Source organism: Taudactylus pleione, unplaced genomic scaffold (genome assembly GCF_031769625.1).
Source record: "Taudactylus pleione unplaced genomic scaffold, aTauple2 ptg000154l, whole genome shotgun sequence".
Lineage (NCBI taxonomy): Eukaryota > Metazoa > Chordata > Amphibia > Anura > Myobatrachidae > Taudactylus > Taudactylus pleione.
This window is the reverse complement of record NW_028284556.1, coordinates 3623080-3643214: the sequence shown is the minus strand read 5'-3', so window position 1 is coordinate 3643214 and position 20135 is coordinate 3623080. Positions and strand designations below refer to the sequence as shown.

Sequence of the window (20135 nt, the reverse complement as noted above, 5' to 3'; positions counted from 1 at the left end):
CTCTGGTCAGATGAGAGTAAAATTGAACTTTTCGTCCACCAAGGAAAACGCTATGTCTGGCGCAAACCCAACACATCCCATCACCCCAAGAACACCATCCCCACAGTGAAACATGGTGGTGGCAGCATCATGCTGTGGAGATGTTTTTCAGCAGCAGTGACTGGAAACTGATTTGAGTCGAGGGAAAGATGGATGGTGCTAAATACAGGGATATTCTTGAGGAAAACCTGTTTGTCTGCCTGTGATTTGAGACTGGGACGGAGGTTCACCTTCCAGCGGGACAATGACCCGAAGCATACTGCTATAGCAAAACTCGAGTGGTTTAAGGGGAAACGTTTAAATGTGTTGGAATGGCCTAGTCAAAGCCCAGATCTCAATCCAATTGAGAATCTGTGGTCAGACTTGAAGATTTCTGTTCACAAGCGGAAATCCATCCAACATGAAGGAGCTGGAGCAGTTTCCCTTGAGGAATGGGCAAAAATCCCAGGGGCAAAATGTGGCAAGCTCATAGAGACTTATCCAAAACGACTTGCAGCTGTAATTGCCGCAAAACGTGGCTCGACAAAGTACTGACTTTAGGGGGGTGAATAGTTATGCACGCTGAAGTTTTCTGTTATGTTGTCCTAAATGTTGTTTAATTCACAATCTAAAAAAAAACACAACTTCACAGTTGTAGGCATGTTCTGTGAATGAAATCATGCACACCTTCAAACAATCCATTTTAATTCCAGGTTGCGAGGCAACAAAACATGAAAAATGCAAAGGGGGATGAATACTTTTGCAAGGCACTGTGTATCAGAATCAGATAAATGGGTGGACTGGGAAGATAACACAGCACGTTTAGTAGGCTTAGTAGTTAAAGCTTTTGCTGAAATACCGTAGAGGTATTAGCCAAACTCTGTACTGTCTACCCATGGGGGAGGCAAATTATTTGCAGGTTGTACCAGCTGTGGCCATTCCACAGGGGGAGCTACCACGGGGACTGCTATGTGGTCCGCAAGTTTTGCCAGCATCTGTGAAAAGGCAGCCCAGGGTGGGTCCTGAGGGAGACACACCGGGGCTGAGTAACAATTAGTACAAAGACCCTTTCCGAATGAGGTCCTCTTTGGCCAAGCCCACTGAGCAGGACTTACAAGACACCACAGTAGGAGCAGCAGCATCAGACTATTTTATTCTGGTGGCTATGTCTGGCAGAGGAAAGAACAAGCAAAGTATGATAAGTGCAGTGAACACCCTGCAGTATGTATACTATGGCACAGTGTAGTATGCAACCACACTATTAAGTGTGAGATAGCCCTCACAATTATATATGTGATGAGGTACAATGAACCCCCCCTATACCTTAGTATGTCAGGGTATAGTAGAATAAAGGGAAAGGTATAAGCTGACAGTATAGAAAGTAGAAATTAGCGCTAGCACAAGTCACATACAAATGCAGAAAAACATTACATGTCTGCAATGGGCACTAAAACCAAACTACAAACTGGTAGGATATAGCGCTGTATGAACAGCTCAGAGAACACCAGAACCACAGTAGAATGGCACCCTGGACAGTGGGATGGGCTGCAGGTAGAGCGCCTTCTCCCCTTGCTGATGTTAACCACCGAGTCCCCTGGCCTCTATATATGCCCTGCGCCAGTGTATTGTATGCCCCAGTGGTCTAATGGAGTCGTGGGTGCACCAGTGTCCACATCAGCACCTCCAGTCTGTATCCTGAGACCGGAGGCAAGACTGTGCAAAAATGCGAGTCACCGTGCACGTGGTTCCACCTTCTGTCCCCTGAATTCTGGGGTTCGGGTACCCTGCTAGCTAGTCCCACTTGGAGCCCTGCCGGGAGTACCTAGCACATGCTTGGTGTCACGGAGCCGTGGAGGGGTGATGGGGCAGAAGCAGACAACCGCTGGTGTAAAAATAGAAAATAAATTAAAATTATTATAAAAGTTTGGGCTGCTTAATGCAGCCCCGTTCTAATGGTGATCCAGCTCCTGCCGGACACCAACGAAACTGAAGTGCCCTCAGGCTGTGGGCGGGGTATAGGGGGAAGGACCGGAGCATCCTGGGATTGAAAAGCTTTGCTGTTGGTGTCCGATCCTCCAGGTCCCACCTACACACCCCAATGTCCCTCTGTGGAGCCCTATGGACCCTGCAGAAGAAATAAAACACTTCTATAAAAGATAGCTACTAAAATCAACTACATATGTGGAAGTTTCGGGAGCCTATCAGAACACAAGTTTTATTTAAAGATGTATAAATTGAAGACTAAAACCTTTTTATCAGGGTGTGTAATGAAAAGGCCTTAGGGGGCCTTGAAATGTTGGCTTAAATAAACACTATCGCTGACTTGTAAGTCCGATGAAGTGCCACCTGATTCTTCCTTTAAAGATCCGCATTTTCTATTATTGAAAGGATGGCACCCTGGCATATAGACATGTGTACATGTATGTGAAAAAAAATATATATTATATTATACATACATATATATACCATAAGTAGGAAGCACTCCCGGACAAATAAAGCATGAAATAGCAGTTAAAACAGACTGTTGGGCCTCTGCATCTGTCTGTATTATGTAACCTTTATATTGGATTAAACCCGTTTTTTTGTATTGGAGTGCAAGTCCTGGAAATACACACACACACACACACACACACACACACACACACACACACACGGATGTTTCACCTGGGTAGACTTTAAATTTACGGTTTCCATCTCACCACTCCAGTAACACATTAATCCTTCACTGCTATAGTTATGCATCCCCTCCACTCACTGCTATAGTAAGACATTACACCCTCTCTCACCTCTGTAGTAATACATTTGACATTCCCTTCCCTCACCGATGTAGTAACACATTCGCCTACCTCATCTGTGTAGCAACACATTCCCCAACCATACCTGTGTAGTAACACATTCCCCTCCCTCACCTCTATAGTAACATATTCCCCTCCCTCACTATTCAAATAGAGGAGCCTCACCAACTGCTAATGGTGATGTTTGGCATCACTTTGGGTGACCGTTGGTGTTTGAATTTCGAACTGTGCTGTAGCCACAATGAGTCAGGCAGGACATTGCACAGGGGGAGGAAACATTTGAGCCCTTTTCACCCCCCTAATCGTTCAAAAAATCGTTGTGTGTGTATGCACCTTATCGTTAAACGATATCGTTTGACTCAGAAAGTGAACGATTTTTACAAACTATTATCGTTAAACGATGAACGATTTTCGTTCATGCGTTCACGTTTGTAGTTCAGTCAGACTTGTCAACTCAACGATTTTCAGTAAGGGAATATGCAAAAATCGTTTGTAGTTCTAAAAAATCGTTCATTACATTTAAATGAACATAGTAAATGAACAACTTTAGTAAACGATTTTAGTTAATTTTTTCAAGGGAGAAAATTGTTTACTAAAATCGTTCATTAACTAAATCGCTGTGTGTGTATGCACCTTTAGAAGTAGAATTTAGAAAAATCCCTTCTTAGTGGCCACCTACATCATGGAAGGAATATACTCCCCGATTTTCCTATTTCGATGTCCAGGGCTTTGGGCTGGGCGTTGAGGTGTCAAGTACGTTTGAGAGAAAAAAAAAAAAAAAAGGGCACTGTTGTGCCCTTATATTAAGAGCCGTATTCAATTTGAGCCGAGCCGCGTTAAGTTAACACGGCCCGGACTTAACGCCGACTTCGCCTGTTTTGCAGGCGTTAAATTATCAAGCGCGTGCACGCTTTACCCCGTATTCAATTTGAAAGTACGCGTAGGCGGCGATACTGTAACAAGCGGAAAGTACTGTCAGTTTTGGGGAAATCAGCCTGACACCCCCCAAATGATGCTCTGACATGGGGGTTAGCTATGGTTACCCCCGATTTGGCTTGCTGAAGGTATTTGGTATTTTTAAATGGGCTCAATAGCTGCTAAATAGCGTTTTTCTATACCGGATGCAGAATAGTAATTAGGAGTATTTTTTCCAGAAAATAACTTATCCCAGCAAATTTGGGGTACTTGAAAATCGCGAAAAATCCACCTGCCGCAAACACCTGCAATCAAAAAAACACCTGGGGCATACTTGGGTATCCCCCCCAGGGTCAAGGTCACTAGTTTTTAACTTTGTACCCCAACATTTTTTTTCACCCCCTTTTTCAAAGTAAATTTTTGGGGTGTCCTTAAGTTGTTTTTTTTTTAACACAGATTACCTTTGGGGGACTGTCTGAAGGCTGCACGGGGGTTCCCGAAACGTTGCACCCCAAAACCCCAATTCTGCATTTTTTTCCGCCTGCCATTAATAGGCGATACTTCACCGCCTATTACACTGCATTGACTTTCCGCCTAGGCGGAAAGTCTTTCAAATTGAATACGGGGTAAAACCAAAACAGACAATAATTACGTCATCGGCGGTAACTTAAAGTGGATCCGGACTTAACGCTTCAAATTGAATACGGCCCACAGGCTGAATCGAATAAACTGAATTCTTCCATAGGGAATTCCTGAGAGGGGGACATGGCATTGAGGGGCTACACCTCAAAAGCTATTGGACGTACTAAGCTGAAATTTGGCATGGACAGGTAGAACTGTCGCTCGGTGCTGCAGGGTAAAAAAGTAAAAAATGTGTAATTGGGAGTAATCTAAAGTTTTTTTTTTCTTCCACTTCCTGTTTGGTCAAAACTGCCACTTTTCTGCTTCAGTCTATGAGGGATTTTTGGGAAGGCATAACTCAGGGTAGAGGAAAATTAAGACTTGGACTTAGTTTTGTTAGGTAGCTCCTGTTCCATGGAGTGTAGGGCCTTTTGGGGTTCAGGTAATTGAAAGTTACAGTTTAACAATTGGCCAAAACATGCCCAATTTTAAAAATAGGGAATGGCATGCTCAGTAGGTGGCCTCCTGCAGGGGGTGTACAGTGGCTTCACTTGGGTGCACTAACATGGCTGGCTTTTAGCCGGCATACCAGTGCAGGCGTTAGCGGGACCCAGTGGATGTGCAGGCGGCAGAGACTATGGGACCTGACTGAGGTAGCGGGCGTTCGCAGCAGACCTGGATCCGAGAGGATCCAGTCCCTGCCAGCCATTCTGCAAAGTTCGGCAGTGGTGCCATTTTAAAAAAACGGCAGTGGTGCCATTTTTGAATTTCAAGATGGCTGCCGCGAGCCAATCACAGCGTCAGAATAACGTAATCACCCTGTCCCCTCGGCTAGCCAACGCAAGGCAGCGACTGGCAGTTCGCCGGTGGGGAAGGAGCATGCATGTAAGAGCTTCTGAAGTTAGAAGATGCTGGAAACCCTGTAAAAGAGCTTAAAGGCCGCCTCCCCCCAGGTGAAAACCCCGAAAGCCCTGGGGAGGCGGTAGCCCCCCAGGTGAACATGCAAGAAGCCTTGGGTAGGTGGCGGCCAAGAAAAAGCTTAAAGGCCCCGCCCCCAAGTAAAGATGCAGTATAAACTTTTATTAAAATATTAAAATGTATTGTGTTTATTTTAATATTTTCTTTACAGGCGGACTGCGGGTGCCAGCGGACCCGTAATTCCCCCGCATGCTGGTACTTGTGGTTCTCCAAGTACCAGCATGCAAGGAATGCTTGCTGGGACCTGTAGTTCACCTGTAAAAGACAGTACACTATTCTTTACGCAATTAACCCGGCACCTACCGCCCAGGGGTGCCAGGGATAGCCCTGGGCTATCAGCCCAGGCCTGGGGTGCCCTGGATAGGGGGATACCCACCTCCCCAGAGATCCCCAACCTGGGATGACTAATGGTCAGGGGTAATGCTTTGGCTGGGGTACCTAGTGAAAGGGTTCCCCTGGCTGTGGCATTACTCCCTCGCTAGAATGGGTCCGGTGCTGGTTATGAATAATATATGGTAACCCTATGTTGTTCGTCCCCTCTATTTTGACAACCAGGACCGGCTGTGGAAAGCACGAGGCTTGTTGTACGCCATTTTTTTTTTTTTAAAGTTCAGTTTTCATTTTTAACACAGACGCATGGACGGATCTCACTTATCCATCTGTCCATGCATCTGTGTCTTAAGTGTTTTTTCTGAATTATTATTTTTTTTTGCCTGCATCACGGGTCTCACTGATCCGTGCATGCAGTCAGCTATCTTTAGATCTTGCACGATAGTTCTGTCAAAATGTTATTTAAGCACCATATCGAGTGCCGGAGTGCCGTGGAGAGTTCTAGGGAAATCGTTCAGGATATCGCAATGTGAGCACATCATTCCATGTGTAGGGGCTTTAAATAGCAGTTCAGGGCTGAGACCATCAGTGCCAGTGAGCCAGTCACCCGCTGCTGCCCTTGTGCACTGCCCCTCTGCTGCCACTGTGCACTGCCCCGTACCCCTGCAGCCGTCTCTCCCTCTGCACCCTCAAAATGCCTCCTGTGTGCTGTCCCCTCCACCACCCGCACTAGTGTACCATTTTGTTGCCCTTCTCCTCTGCAGGTGGCCCAGTTTGCTGCTCCCGTCCCTGATGGTTAATAAATTATAAAAAAGCAATGAAATTCCATAGACATAAACCCTTACGGTTATGTCCCATTAAGGCTTCTTAGACATGATCTGAAATTTCACAAAGCCTACTGAATTTCTGCAACTCAAACTTAAAAAAAGCAATTAAATTCCGATCATTGAGGCTGACACCTTAATGGACGTGTTCCTTGCACAATACAGATACGGTATGCCATCAGACCCTCACAGAGTCTATGCAACTGAGGTATGAGCAGAAGATAGAGCTGCGTAGATGGGATAAGAGTGGTGTGGATGGGGGGAGGAGGAGACCGTGGTGTGGATGGGGGAGACAAAGCATGGAGGGGGGGGGGGGGGGGGGAAGAGAAGATTAAACAGTACAGATGGGGGGGGGGGGGAGCCAAAGTGATGCAGATGGGTGGAAAACAGTGGTGCAGATCGGGAGGAGACAGCAGCGCAGATGGGTTGAGAGAGAACAGTGGCACGGTTTGGGGGACAGAGTGACGTGGATGGGGGGTACAGTGTGGCATGGACGCGGGAAGACAGCAGCGCAGATGGGTAAAGACAGATTGGTGCGAATGAGGGAATACAGACTAACAAATGGGAGAACAAACAGTAGGGATTGGGGAAGACGTATTGGTGCCGATTGGTGCAGATGGTGGGGCAGAGACAGGGGCACGGTTGGGGACGACGACACAGTGGTGCAGATGGAGGAAGAAAGAGTGGCACAGATGAGGGGAAGAGAGTGGCTGGACGCTGGATGGGAAGAGACAGATTGGTGCGAATGACGGAATACAGACTAGCACAGTTGGGAGACCACACCGCAGTAGTGATTGGAGAAGATAGAGCAGCATGGAGGCGTATCAGGGAAGAAAGCATAGACAGTATGATAGTTTTAGCAATTAGTAAGCTGAATGTGTATTCTGAATAAAATGGATGTATGGAGTGAAGGATGTTGGAAGCCAGTGGGATTCTTGGGGTGACCGAATGGGAAGATTGTGGACACTGAGTGGGCTGTGCGTGCCACATAATTGCTCAGACCTCAGTTGCATAGACTGCATGTATGATCAGAATTTCATTGCTTTTTTAAAAGTTTTAGTGGTAGAAATTCAGTATGTTTTGTGAAATTTCAGATAATGTCTAAGAAGCCTTAATGGGACATGTGAAGCCATAAGGTTATTTGTCTATGATCGATAGATCTATCTATCGTAGATGCTGGTTAGTACAAACCTTTTGCATTCTGTCTTCGTTTTGGCGTAGGTGAGGAGAACTCAAATGAAACAGCAGAAGCATCAAGAAATGAAGCTGCACTACTAGATCTAGTCCTTGTAAAACGGGTGCTTCTCTTCTGCTCCTGAATACCAACAGTATGCACTATGTCTTGGTTCTCTGGTAACTGCAACCTTTCCTCCACAATGACCTCTGCTAGTGAAGGAAGAACACTTTTTCTAGTTTGTCTGACCGTGGTTTTTATCTGGTTAGTCAAGCTTTTAATGAGTGTAGACTCTTGAGCTTGATTTATTAAAACATTTTCTTCGTGAACATCTGTGGTTTCCCCAATATCAGATTTACTGATGGTAGATCTTTTTGCCCTTTTCCTAGGCGTATCTATAATTTGCTCTTGTGACTTCACATTTTCCATTCCCTCAGAACTTTTTCCGTCAGTATGATTTTCTGATTTTATTCTTGACCATCTTAGCCTCTTAGGAGAAACAGGTGGGCTGGTGTCAGTCTTGTTAGTAGCTTGAGAGGCATTAAGCTCAAAATGCTTGACCAACTCATTTACAGCATGTTTTCCCCTTCGGCCTCTAGATGGTGTAATAAACTGCTGTTCAACTTCAACATTCTGAACAGAAGCTTCATTTTCACTCTGAGTTACTATTTTAGATGATCTTGTTATTCTGGTAGGTGTCAGAGGCATGGCAACGTTTAGAGCAACATGATCTTCATTTAATTGATCTAATGCAGTTGCTTTTGCTCTACGTGTTCTAGCTGGAGAGGATGGCAGCTTTGTTGTGATTTCTTCTACTTGTGGTCCTTCCTCTTCTGTAGATAGCGGTTTCAGAGATACAGAACTTTTTGTCCTTCTAGATATCCTTATTGTACTAACCGTTAGCTGTTCCTCTTGCACAATGGATATTGATGCTGCTAGATTTTCTTTGGCTTTTCTACCACCTCTCCTAGGAGTTGTTGGGAGTTGAACTTCCAAATCATCATTAGTACTTTCAGGCAACTTTGTGGTTTTCCTTATACTTCGGCGCGGAGTTGGAGGTTTTATAAGTGCAGATTTGTATTCACTTGGGGAAGTCTGTAGTTGGTTTATTTCACTCACTCTTTGTTCATCTGATTTTTCAGGTGGTGTTATTGGCGACATCACACTGTTAATGGATAGCTCTTCAGAGTGAGTTTGCTTTATTCTTTTTACAGGTGATCTAGAAGAGGTATGAGAATGGTGACGTTTCTTTGCATACTCATTATCATAAACAGAGTCACTATTACCCTCTGCTGTCAAATCTTTACTTCTAGTATCTTTGAAATCATCAAGTAGGTCTTCTGCTATGGCCACCTTTATTGGCTCAGGCACATAAGGCATTATTTCCACATTTGTCTCTTGTTCACGGCCAACAGTGAAGGTATTTCCAGAACATTCATTATTAACCTGGTTCTTTAGATTGATATTTTCATCAACCAGAGTGCAAGACACCATAGAAGGTGCTTTCATTGCTTCATCACGAGGATGATCTTGTTCAAGTGGTTCTAGGACTACATCTTCATCATCTGCTGCATCACCTTCAAGTACCAAAGTAAAATTATCGGAAGCTACAAAGTGCTCTTCTTCAACATCAGCTCTCTCACTTTTTACAGAATTTCGTCCATCACCACGTTCACATTGGTTGCCATGATCAAGATTTTCAGCATTGCAGCTCACTGGATACACCTCATGATAGGTCATCTTTGGTCCTGTTTCAGGAATTTCAACAGTCTCCTCCTTTTCTTTTACAATCTACAGAAAAAAAATAAAAATAATTAACTTACATTTTAAAAAGCAAATCTGTACTTTTATACTGAAAATAAAATTGATAAGGCTAAAATTGGCAGGTAATTCATAAATTAACTAAAATTTACTAGTACTAAACTACTTAGAGTAAAAAGTTATTTTTTGTTTGGTTTTTTACATATCCAGTTATTTCCTTCAAAAAAGGAAAAATTTAATGAATTTATGTAAAGCTATAAATGGGGAGCCACGTAACTTTTAAGCATGACATTATGCTCATTGGTGGGTGTGGTTATACAAACTTACTATGCTGGTTAGTAGAACATATTTGAAGTATATACAGGCCAACCAGACAGTACATATCATATCTGCCTGTGCCATCCAACACATTTTACTAACCTGTACCCTTCCCTCACAACATTACACTACTCTGAAAACTATAAATAAATACCACAACTTCTAGAATATCCAATGGGGGAAACTAGGACAATGAGGAAGAGAGTTTTGTGCAGGACCTCAGGCACTATAAGTAAAATAAAATTTAAGTCAGAGTTTCAGCCCCCAAAATATCCCTAGCCAAGAAACTTCGGAACAATTGCCGCAGAAGGTAGTTGTACTTTTAAGTCAGTAGGAAATCAATAAGCATTTTCTTTAATTTACCTACTACAGCATTGCTGCCAATCAGCTTTGGTTATGTGAATAGGGTTTGTTTACAACCATCTTGGCAAGCTTTTCTGTTAGGAACGGCCAATCGCTGCTAACAGTAAGCTGCAGCATTTCATCCACTGTCTGAGGAATGTTACACAGCATTTTACTAATTTCTACCCTGCTTGGCAGTGCCTGTGGCAGCTTTTCTGTGATTGGGTTTATGCAGGGAAATTACTGTTCTTTTTCTCCATGAAAGACAAAAGTAGCCGCACCAGAGCCTGTCTTTATCTAGAGAGGTGGCTTCTGAGACATTTTTCAAAGGTTCAAATATTCCAAATTACCCAGTGAATAGTCTGGGACAGACACACACTGCCAGTGCTGAGAGATATGGAGTCTCGAGAGCAACCAGGTGGTAGCGATCTGGTGGAGACTGCTTGGGACAAATAAACTTTAAGAAAAGGAGCAAAACTATTCAGTGTCTCAATTCAGCTCAATTTTTTTACCCATTTCTACCCCCTAATTCAGTTTTTCGAACCCACAGGAAGTCATAAATTAACAATCTCCGGATCAAGTCTTTAGACCGCTCTTTTGAAAAGTACATAGAATCTTGTGAGTCCAGGCAAGTGCTTAGTTCAAAATTTGGAAGGAAGGTCCTAATTTGTTTAGATTTAGAGGAATCTCTGTATAATAAAGAGGAATACACTAAAAAAGACAAGAAATTGAGTTGTTACAGCTGTACATCAAATGTAGGTAATGGAGGAATACATCTCCTGACATTTTGCTGTTTAAAAGAAAAGACAAGATTGCTTTACCACCATGATCCCAATATAATAACCTATTGGTAGGGATATTGACAATGTCCCATACTACCTACGAATTGTGTGTATAAAGTGATTCAAACATTGTCAGAACAATTGTCCAAAGCTATTCAGGCAGCAGACAGAATTATAAAATTGACCTTACTACCACATACTGAGCATGCATCTGACTGCTAGTATTTCTGCTACTTCTATACATACCCTCTCTCGCTTAATGCTTGGGAGGCTGCCCCAGAATCTAAGAGCTCTGTGGTTCCATTCCATTGACTTTCCTTAAGTCGAAAGAACCTACATCTATAACAGTTTCTCATCTAGGACACAAAAAGGGTGGACAGGTCTGGTCTGTTAAAAAACAGACCACAAAAGCTACATGCAAACCATTTGCAAGACAGCACTTTACCCGTCATCTCCTGTGCTCAGGGCCCCGTCTACTTCTATTCTGGGACCAATGGTTTGTTTCCACTATAGATACCTATAGGATTCTCTTATACTTCTTGATGTAGCCCGAACGCTAAAAATTTTAACAACTTAATATCCATAAACAGATGGTCTGTTAACTCTTATTTTTGTGCCTCCATATAAGACTATGGTATACTTACCTTTGTAAACTCTTTCTTCGAGGTCCATAGGGTGCACAGGAACTACTTTGGGGTATGTGGTTGGAGAGATCCAGGCACCAAACAGTCAAAGCTTTAGCTCCCAGAATGCACTGGTCCTCCTCCATACATATCTCGCCCGTAGCCACAGGCATTCAGTTTGTTAACAAGCCTAAATGGCAGGAGAAGGAAAGTGGAGAAGGAAGTACAAATTACACAAGAAACACGCACAAAGATGAGGGAATCACTGACGAGAAGGAACAGATCCCAAACGAGGCCAGGTGTATCAGGGTGGGAGCCCTGTGGACCCTATGGACTTCAAAAGAAAAAGTTAGCAGAGGCAAGTCTACTATAACTCTTATTTTCTTCTTCAGGGTCCATATGGTCCACAGGAACTACCTTGGGGATGTCCTAAAGCAGTTCCCTTAAGGGTGGGGACGCTCCTGAGCAGAGAGGAGAATCCGCCGCCCAAAGGAAGCAATCCTGGGAGGCAAAAGTATCAAAAGCATAACATTTGCACAGAGGCGCCATACAGACAGTCGAATGTGCTGTCAGTGTGTTAGGGGAGATCAGCTTGTGTATAAACCTGAGAAAGTCATACGCAGGCGAGCGAGCCAGGAGTCTGCTTGATATATGGTTTTCACATGCGAGGCTAGCCAGCTAACACAAAAAGCGCATCTGATTTCCTGATGGAGTTGGTACGAGCCACGTAGATACGAAGGGCTCGAACCACATCGAGGGAAGCTTCAGCTGTAGAAAGGTCTGAAGACTGAAAGGCTGGGACTACAATTTCTTAATTTATATGAAAACAGGATACCACCTTTGGAAGGTAACCCTCCCGTGTACGAAGTACAGCTCTATGATGAAAAATCAAATATGGGGAGTGACATGAAAGCGCTGTCCAATCAGAAACTCTATGAGCTATGGAGATAGCAAGGAGAAAATGTGTCTTTGCGGTTAACCATTTGAGGTCCAGAGTCCAAGGGTTCAAAGTTTGGAGTCTGCAGTGCCCTGAGAACCAAGGATAGCTCCCACGGTGCCGCCGAAGGGAGAAACTGAGAACACCCTGCAAAAATGTTCTAACATCTGGCAGAGGAGCAATTCTGCGCTGGAACCAAACTGACGATGCAGAAACCTGATCTCTCAAGGCAGCCAGATGAAGACCTATTTCTAGTCCAGCTTGGAGAAAAGCAAGAACTCGGGAGTTTGAAAAAAGGAATGCCAAATTCTGTAATAGATGCGGGCAAAGTTTTATTGCCCTGAGCATAGCCTGAATCACAGAAGTAGAAAAACCTTTGGCTTTTAAGACGGAAGACTCAAGAGCCACGCCGTCAAAGCCAGATGAGGTAGTTCCGGATGTAGGCAGGGACCCTGCCGTAGCAAATCCGGCCGTAGAGGAAGCGGATTGTCTATGGATAGACAGGTCAGATCGGTGAACCAATGTCGCCTGGGCCAAGCCGGGGCTATTAGTATCAACCTGCCACCTTCTTGCTTGAATTTTCCGAGGACCCTTGGTAGGAGGGAGATTGGAGTAAACCGTTATGACAACCTGAAATCCCACCTCACCGCCAAAGCATCCACAAAGGTGGCTGAGGGGGGTCTCTTGTCCTGGACCCGTACCTGGAAACCTTGTGGTTGTGACGTGATGCCATGAGGTCTATGTCAGGTAGTCCCCACTTGTCCACCAGGAGCTGAAAGACATCCAGATGGAGAGCCCATTCTCCGGCGTGTATGTCCTGATGACTTAGGAAATCCGCTTCCCAATTGATGACTCCTGGAATGAATATTGACAAGATTGCTGGAAGATGGCATTCTGTCCAACCCAGAATGTTCGCCACTTCACTCATGGCTGTTGGACTTGCCTCCCTGATGATTGATGTAGGCCACTGTGGTCGCATTGTCAAACAGAATCTGGACCGGCCTTTCTTGAAGGAGGTCCTGTGCCAGAAACCGCGCCTTGTGCACTACATGAAACTCCAAGATGTTTATGGGCAGGTGACTTTCGTGATCCGTCCATCTTCCCTGAAAGGTGTGATGACCTGTCACCGCTCCCCGACCTTGAAGACTTGCATCCGTAGCGAGGAGAACCCAATTTAGGACCCATAATGGGCGACCCTTGTTTAAATGGGCTATCTGTAGCCACTACTAATGGGAGAGCTGAACCTCTGATGAAATGAGGATCGTTCCAGATCTTATCAGATGATACTGACAGTCCCACCGAGACAGAATCCATTGCTGCAGGGGCCTGGAATTGAACTGGGCATTATGCCACCATGTCGAAGATGGAAACCATGGACCACAGGACCTGTATTCCTGAGTGAACGGATACTCTTCGATTTCTGAGCATTTTGCACACCTGCATTTGTAGAGCCAACATCTTGTCTCCTGGTACAAAGATCCTTTGTGTCAGAGAATCCAGTATCGCCCACAGATGTACCATCTGTTGAGTTGGACTTTTTCCAATTGACTATCCAGCCATGGTCTTGTAGAAAGGCAATAGTCAGCTGGAGATGATGTAATATCTCTAGAGACTAGGTCTAGTATGGCGGTATCCTGACTGTCGCCTGAGATGAGCCACATGACTTCCATTATCTTGGTAAACACCCGAGGGGCTGTGAACCAAAGGGCAGAGAATGAAACTGGTAATGTTGCTGATGAGCAGCAAACCTCAGAAACCTTTGGTGAGATACGCATCCTGTATGTCCAAGGAAACCATGAAATCCCCAGGCTCCATTGCTAGCATAATTGACCGTAGTGTTTCCATACGGAATTTGGGCACATGGATAAACTTGTTGAGAGATTTCAGAATCAGATTAGGGCGGTGAGACCCATTTAATAATAACACCTTCCCTGTTAGGCCAGAGGAACGGGGATTATTATCCCTGAAACCAGAAGAGCACAAACAGCCTCTTCCAGGGCCAGGGCTTTGACCTAGTCTGATGGAGGAGTTGTACAAAAAAAAAAAAAAAAAAAAAAACTTTGGAGGGGGATGCCTCAGAAACTTGAGGGCATATCCTTGGGAGACCACTTCTTGAACCCAAGCATCCGTTGTTGTCTGATGCCAGGTGTAGGATAATTGGAGAAGTCGGCCTCCTACCCTGAGAGCCCACAGGAGATAGCCCGCCCCATCAGGCAGTTGGTTTATAGTCAGGCTTCAGAAAATAAATTTAACCATGTAATAGGCGCTTGATTTTCATGTAGATGTTTCACTAAAAGTGACATATCCCAAACCATAACCCCTATATCATAGGGGCAACAATGATGGGAAAAGATTTTTAAATATAGTAACATGAAGAATATAAAATATACACACACATATAACAAACGTATATTCACAGACCATGGGGGTATTATAAATAGTCCACAAAAGTTCTTTTATTATTATTATCATCATCCTTTATTTATACGGCGCCACAAGTGTTCCGCAGCGCCTTACATAGTACATAGAACTAATAGGTGAACAAGAAACAAGTAACTTACAGTACATTACAGTGCAGGACAAGGACACGACTTATATACATTGCTGAAGTAGTGATTAAAGCACTCACAATAAGCTGCCGGGAGTTGGCAGTCCCATGTTAGGTGCCCTAATGGGGAGTAGAGAGTAGAAGAAAATGTAAAGAGAAGCACATGAGGGAAGAGGTCCCTGCTCATGAGAGCTTACATTCTAAGGGGAGGGTCAGACAGACAGGCGTGACACAGAAGGGGTAGATAGGAAGGAAAGATCATGAGGTGGGTTAGGATGAGTGCTGAAAGGCCTTGATGAAGTAGTGGGTCTTGAGAGCCCATTTGAAGATTTGTAGAGAGGTGAAGAGTCTGATAGGGAGAGGGAGAGCATTCCAAAGGTAGGGAGCAGCACGGGCAAAATCTCGGATGCGGGAGTAAGTAATCAGTTGGCAAGAGAGGCGGCATGCATTAGTTGAGCGAAGTGGACAGGCGGGAGTGTGAAGGGATAGAAGGTCAGAAATGTATGCGGGAGAGGATTTGGTGAGGGCTTTGTAGGCGAATGTAAGAACCTTGAATTGGCATCTGAAGGGGAAGGAGAGCCAGTGTAGGGCTTGAAGGAGAGGGGAAGCAGATGTAGAACGTCTGGAGAGGAAGATGAGCCGAGCAGCAGCATTGAGAACAGATTGTAGTGGAGAGAGGTGAGAGACTGGGAGGCCAGCTAGGTTACAGTAGTCCAATCTGGATGTGACCAGTGAGTGGATGAGGGTTTTAGTGGCATCCTGGGTGAGGAAGGGTCTAATCCTGGAGATATTTTTTAGGTGAAAACGGCAGGACTGCGAGAGGTGCTGAATGTGCGGTTTAAAGGAGATGGAGGAGTCTAGGAAAACTCCAAGACAGCGCACTTTGGGGCTAGAGGAGATAGTTAAGCCATCAATAGATAATGAAATTGTGGGAAGTGATGTAGTGGAAGAGCGTGGGAAGATGATCAGCTCAGTCTTAGACATGTTAAGTTTAAGAAAGCGCTGGGACATCCATGAAGATGACAGCAGAGAGACAGTTGGAGATGAGCGTAAGGAGCGAGGGGGAGAGCTCAGGGGTGGAAAGGTAAATTTGAGTATCATCTGCATAGAGATGATATTGGAGGTCAAAGGAGTTAATGAATTCACCTAAAGAGGATGTATATAGGGAGAAAAGGAGAGGTCCAAGAACAGAACCTTGGGGAACTCCTACTGTTAGTGGAAGTGGAGGGGAAGAGGAGTTATGAGAGGACACAGCGAAGGAACGATCAGAGAGGTAGGAGGAAAGCCAGGAGACGGCAGTGCCACGTAAACCGAGAGAGTAAAGGATTTGCAGGAGGAGAGGGTGGTCTACACTGTCAAATGCAGCAGAGAGGTCAAGGAGAACGAGCAGAGATTAGTGGCTCTTGGATTGGCAGCAAGGAGGTCGTTGCTGACTTTCGTGAGGGCAGTTTCAGTGGAGTGGAGAGATCGGAAGCCAGATTGAAATGAGTCAAGGAGGGAGTGGGAGGAAAGAAAGGTGGTAAGGCGGTTGTAGGCAATACGCTCAAGGAGTTTGGAAGCAAAAGGGAGAAGAGAGATGGGTCGATAGTTGGAAAGTATGTTAGGATCAAGGGTAGGTTTTTTAAGAATGGGGGATGCAGAAGGGACAGTGCCAGATGATAGGGAGAGATTAAGGAGGTGAGCCAGATGGGAACAGGCAGAAGGAGACAGGTGGGAGAGGAGATTCGAAGGAATAGGGTCAAGAGGGGAAGTGGAAGGAGGGGAGGACCGGATGAGGGCCATGACTTCCTCTCCAGAAGCAGGGGAGAAGGATGTCAGAGTTGGTGAGACAGAAGGGGAGGGGTGGTAAGGGCAAGGAGTGCTGAGGGTCTGATGGGATATGATGTCCTCACGTATGGAGTCAATTTTAGATGTAAAGTAGGTGGCAAAGTCGAGGGCAGAGAGCGAGGAAGGAAGGCGAGGAGGGGAAGGGCAGAGTAGGGAGTTGAAAGTGGCAAAGACGCCGGGGGTTTGAGGACTGGGAGGAGATGAGGTTCTAGAAATATGTTTGTTTGGAGAGAGACAGGGCAGCACTGTAGGAAGAGAGAATACATTTGAAATGGAGGAAGTCAGCCTGAGAGTGTGACTTTCTCCACTGACGCTCTGCAATTCTTGAACACTTTTGCAGGTATCTGGTGCATTTGGAATGCCAGGGTTGTGGTGTGGATCTGCGAGGGTGAGTAGTTATTGTTGGAGCAACAGAATCAAGAGCAGAAGTAAGGGAGGAATTGTACAGGGAAGTAGCTTGTTCAGGACAGGAGAGAGAAATGATAGGGGAGAGAAGAGAGTCCATCAGGGAGGAAAAAGCAACAGTGTCAATAGCCTCAATATTATTCTTAGTAATGGTAGCCTTAGGAGTTAGAGGAGGGGAAGGAGAGAGGGATAGGTTAAAAGAGAGAAGGTGATGGTCAGACAGGGGGAATGGGCAATTGGAGTAATCAGAAATATCACAACGGTGAGTAAAGACCAGGTCAAGTGAGTGCCCACTCACATGGGAGGGTGATTAGGTCCATTGGGCGAGACCAAATGAAGAGGTGAGGGTAAGGAGTTTAGCTGCAGAGGATTCTGTGGGAATGTCAATAGGAATATTAAAATCACCTAGGATAATGGAGGGAACATCTGAGGAGAGAAAGTGAGGGAGCCAGGAAGCGAAGTTGTCAATGAACTTGGGAGGGAGAGCCAGGGGGACGGTAAATGACAGCTACTCAGAGGTTTACCGGTTGGAATAGGCGTATAGCATGAACCTCAAATGTGGGGAATGTAAGGGATGGTTCAGAGGGTATTAGCTGGTAGGAATAACTAGTGGATAGAAGGACCCCAACACCACCACCATGGCGACCCCAGGCCGGGGGGTGTGGGAGAAGGCAAGGCCCCCAGAGGATAGAGCAGCAGGAGAAGTGGTCAGAGGGTGAGATCCAAGTTTCAGTGATGGCTAGGAGATTCAGGGAGTTGGAGATGAAAAGGACATGGGTGGGGACCAGTTTATTACAGACTGACCTGGCATTCCAGAGGGCACAGGATAGAGAGATAGCATTTGTGGGGGAGATGTGAATAAGATTATCCGGGTTGCTGTAACGTGGAGGTAAGATTAATTTGGGGGACAGATATGAATAGAGTTTAGTGATGGTGCGGGCACCTGAGCTAGAAAGGGAACCTATAGGAGGTGGGCAGGGAGGGAGATGTGGATGGCAGTGGGGTGAAGTGACAGGGAGAGGAGTGTAGGAGGAGGGTTTGGTGGTGGGGTAGTAGGACAGAGGGGGGTAGAACAGGAAGAAAGTGGAGTAATGGGTGAGGAGTGAAGAGTAGGCAGACAGAGGAAGGGGGAGAAGGGGAGGAGAGCGGAAAGAAAGGTCTGCCAAATCAGAGACCCTACGAGCAGAGGCGATAGCAAGATGAAACACTGTCATTGCTGTCAACCACTTAAGGTCTACTGATTTCAGGGGTTCGAATGGGTGAGCCTGTAGAGCCCTGAGAACCAACGTCAAATCCCACAGAGCTACCGGAGGAACAAAGGGAGGCTGAACCCTCAGAACACCCTGAAAAACATCGTAACATCATGCAACGGGGCGATCGTTCGCTGAAACTAAACTGCAAGTGCAGATGCCTGAACCCTCAGGGTGGCCAGATGAAGATCCCGGTCTAATCCAGCCTGAAGAAGAAAGCCGCACTCGAGAGACCCTATACATTTCAGGATCATATTTTCTATGTTCATATCACTGAAAATACGAGTGCCAAACTCTGTAATAAATGCGGGCAGAGGAAGTGTTCCGTGCCTTAAGCATTGTCTGAATTACAGAAGTTGAAAAACCTTTGGCCCTCAAAACTAAAAAAGTTTCAAGAGCCACGCCGTCAAAGACAGATAAGGAAAGTCCGGATACAGGCAGGGACCCTGTATTAACAGGTCCGGCCTTAGAGGAAGAGGCCACGGAGTGTCTATGGAGACACTCTGGACACCAATGGAGTCTGGGGAAGTCAGTATTACTGCCTCTTCTTGAATTTCTGATGAAGCTTGGAAGAAGGGAAAACGGAGGAAACATACGCCAGTCTGAAGTTCGACTTCACTGCTAGAGCGTTTACAAAATCGGCTGCAGGATCCCTGATTCTGGACCTGTACCGGGGGACCCTATGGTTGTGGCCTGGGGCCATGAGATCTACCTCTGGAAACCCCTATCTGTCCACTAGGCTCTGAAATATCTGTGGAAGAGGAGACCTCTCTCCGGCATGCATCTCCTGCCGACTTAGGAAGTCCGCTTCTCAATTGAGGACTCCTGGTATAAAAATACTGCTGAGATCGCTGGAAGAGGACATTCTGCCCAGACCAGAATGTTTGACACTTCCACCATGGCAGCCTGATTCCGCGTGCCTCCCTAATGATTGAGGTAGGTTACTGCGGTGGCATTGTCGGACTGTACCTATACAGGCCTGCCCTTTAGTTACCTCCTGAACTAGTGCTCTGAATACTGCACGTAGTTCCAGGACGTTTTTGGACAGGAGACTTTCCTTGGTCATCCATTTTCCCTGAAATGTGTGTCGACCAGTCACTGTGCCCCATCTGCGGAGGCTGGCATCGGTAGTGAGGAGCACCCAATCTGGAATCCAGAATGGGCGACCCCTGTTGAGCCGAAATGTCTAACCACTATGACAGCGACAGGCGAGAGACTGATCGTCTGCGACTTTATTGAGTGGTACTCCCGTTCCAATGCGAGATGATTAACCGTTGTACTGGTCTGGAGTGGAATTGAGCATATTCCACCATGTTGAAGGTGGACACCATGGATCACAGAACCCGCATTGCTGAGTGAACAGATACTGACTGGTTGTAGAGAAATCTGCATCTCCGCAACTGAAGGGCACATGAAGATATCCATCCTAAATGTCCAAAGACACCATAACATTCCCTGGTTGCATTGCTGTCGAAACCAGCAGAGAATGAGTGGCCTGCTGGAGGGCCAAGGCTTTCGCAGACCCCGCTTCAGGAGTTGTTCAAAAAACCCTTTGCGGGGGACTTCTCCATAAAGTAAGGGCGTACCCTTTAGATACCATCTCCCGAACCCAGGCGTCTGTTGTTGCGAGATGCCAGGTGTCCGAAAACTGAAGAAATTGGCCTCCTACCCTGGAATCCCCCCAGGG

The 20135-nt window shown here is 45.7% G+C and overlaps 1 protein-coding gene across 3 annotated transcripts in view; it reads right to left on the bottom strand.

The window, feature by feature from the left end:
• AHCTF1 (AT-hook containing transcription factor 1) overlaps nucleotides 1-20135 on the bottom strand; it is a 222981-nt gene that overhangs the window by 24775 nt on the left and 178071 nt on the right. For all 3 annotated transcript variants that reach the window (XM_088474344.1, XM_088474346.1, XM_088474345.1), the window contains one exon: nucleotides 7673-9446. In XM_088474344.1, the coding sequence (XP_088330470.1) occupies nucleotides 7673-9446 (1774 nt within the window). The remainder of the gene's footprint in view (nucleotides 1-7672; nucleotides 9447-20135) is intronic.